Raw genomic sequence first — 1,791 nt, 5'->3', positions numbered from 1 at the left:
TGGCGAGCTGCCCGTATCGGCCTGTGCGTCTCCTCTGGCGGCGTCTTTCGGGGCTTCGGGAAACGTCGGCCTCAGAACGGCGTCGGAGAAGTCTGGCACGGACGGTGCCCACCCCTGCGAGCCCGGGAGGGCGCCCGGCGCCGGGCTGGGCAGCCGCTGGTTTCCTGCGGCTGATCCCACTGCAGGCAGGGGTCCCGCTGCCCTCACTGGCCCAGTGTGGCCGCTCACAGCGCCTGCGTCCTTCCAGCAGCCGCCGGGGCTGGCCCGAGCCCATCAGGCCTGCCTGGGGCAGCCTCTGGCTCGAAACCCTGTGCCCTCTCCTCTTTTTTTCTTAAGATTTATTTATGTATGCAAGAACTGGGGTGCAGGCCAGAGGTGCGGGGGCCCCAGAGACAAGTGGGGAGCAGAGCAGGCGGAGCTACTAAAACCCACAGCTGAGGGGCCGGCGGGGAGACGGGAGGCCTGCTGGCCCTGGGGGCACCCCCGGCCGGGGTGGACTCAGGCCGCCGAGGGCAGCACAGCCCCGCAGAGCCGAGGCTCGCCCTGCGCCCAGGCCCAGGTCCTCTCGTCCCGGCCCCGGGTGCCGCATGCCTCCCGTGGGCCTGCTTGCCTCAAGTCCACCTCAGCCTGGCAGCGGGAGCCCAGAAGTGGCGCTCGAGGCCCAGGGCCCAGCTGGCCGGGCTCCAGGGAGAGCGGCTCGGCTGTGAGGGAGGCTGAAGGCGGAGCCCTGCCGGCCCCAGGAGTCCAGCGCAGCACCCCAGTATGCGGGAGAACCTGCCCGCGGCGGGCACACCCCAGAGGCCAGCTGGTGCCCACAGGGTGGGGCGAGGCCAGGCTGCAGCTGGGTGCATGAGGATGCGGGCCCAGAGGCAGGCAGGCAGGCGGACGCCCTGGCGAGTCCCAGACACGGAAGACTGAGGGTGGTGGGTGCCCGCGGGGCCCCGACCAGCCCTGGCCAGGGAGGAGGGGTGGGCAGCGGGCAGAGAGCAGCCAGGCCGTGGCGGCCCCTCGACTGCCTCGCTGTCGCCTCCCTCTGCCTGACCCCTGCTGACCCCCGAGAGAACGAGGACGAGCGGGCACCAGCAGGACTCTCAGACAGCCCCAGATGGCCGTTGTGGGACCTCACTGGGGGCCAGCCAGTCCCCCCGCGGGGCCAGAGGACTGGGCCTCCGTCTGGGCTGGACCCTGGGGAGGCCCCTCTGGCCCATCCTGGGAGGGGACAGCAGCCTGGCCCCGGCAGCGGGACCGGCCGAGGTAAGCACCAGCCGGCCCCAGCTGTCCCCGTGGCTCTGGGCACGGTCTGGGCACCCTCGTCCCACAGCCCACTTGGCCAGGCACAGCTGCCCCCCGATGCTGACCCCTCCTGGCTGCCTGTGTGCGGCCCCGGGTGAGTGGCCAGCCCCCTCTGCCCTGCCACCCCTCTGCACGGGCCCTGCGGCAGACAGCCTTGGCTGGGCAGCCCCTGCCCTGCCCTGATACCCAGCCCCAGGTCAGGCCACGCAGCGGGCAGGCATCGTGGGCGGGCAGTGGCCCCTGGGAGTGAGTGGCCCCGGCAGGTGAGCCTCGGGGTCGAGGCCCAGGTGTGGGTGCACATCCGCAGGCGCTCCCTCGTCCTGGCCGCCCGCAGCCCACTGCCTGGGACCCTGAGTCTCCACGGCGCCGGGGCGAGGCAGCGGCCAGTGGGGCCCTGGAGCCGAGGCCGCGCGGCCTTGTGGGGGCCTCCGGGCAGGTCCTGGACCCCGCCTCCCTGAGGGGCCACCTGCCCATCAGCTGTGCACCCCCAGTTCTACA

The 1,791-nt window shown here is 72.9% G+C and overlaps 1 protein-coding gene across 1 annotated transcript in view; it reads left to right on the top strand.

The window, feature by feature from the left end:
* The window catches only part of CACNA1H (calcium channel, voltage-dependent, T type, alpha 1H subunit), a 25,442-nt gene that overhangs the window by 22,533 nt on the left and 1,118 nt on the right, over positions 1 to 1,791 (top strand). Inside the window, exon 23 of the mRNA XM_012731706.1 lies at positions 1,062 to 1,254. Coding sequence (XP_012587160.1) covers positions 1,062 to 1,254 — 193 coding nt within the window. The remainder of the gene's footprint in view (positions 1 to 1,061; positions 1,255 to 1,791) is intronic.

Source organism: Condylura cristata, unplaced genomic scaffold, assembly GCF_000260355.1.
Source record: "Condylura cristata isolate star-nosed mole 26May11 unplaced genomic scaffold, ConCri1.0 scaffold00032, whole genome shotgun sequence".
NCBI lineage: Eukaryota > Metazoa > Chordata > Mammalia > Eulipotyphla > Talpidae > Condylura > Condylura cristata.
The sequence above is the reverse complement of the archived record's forward strand: the minus strand, read 5'-3'. Positions and strand labels throughout refer to the sequence as shown.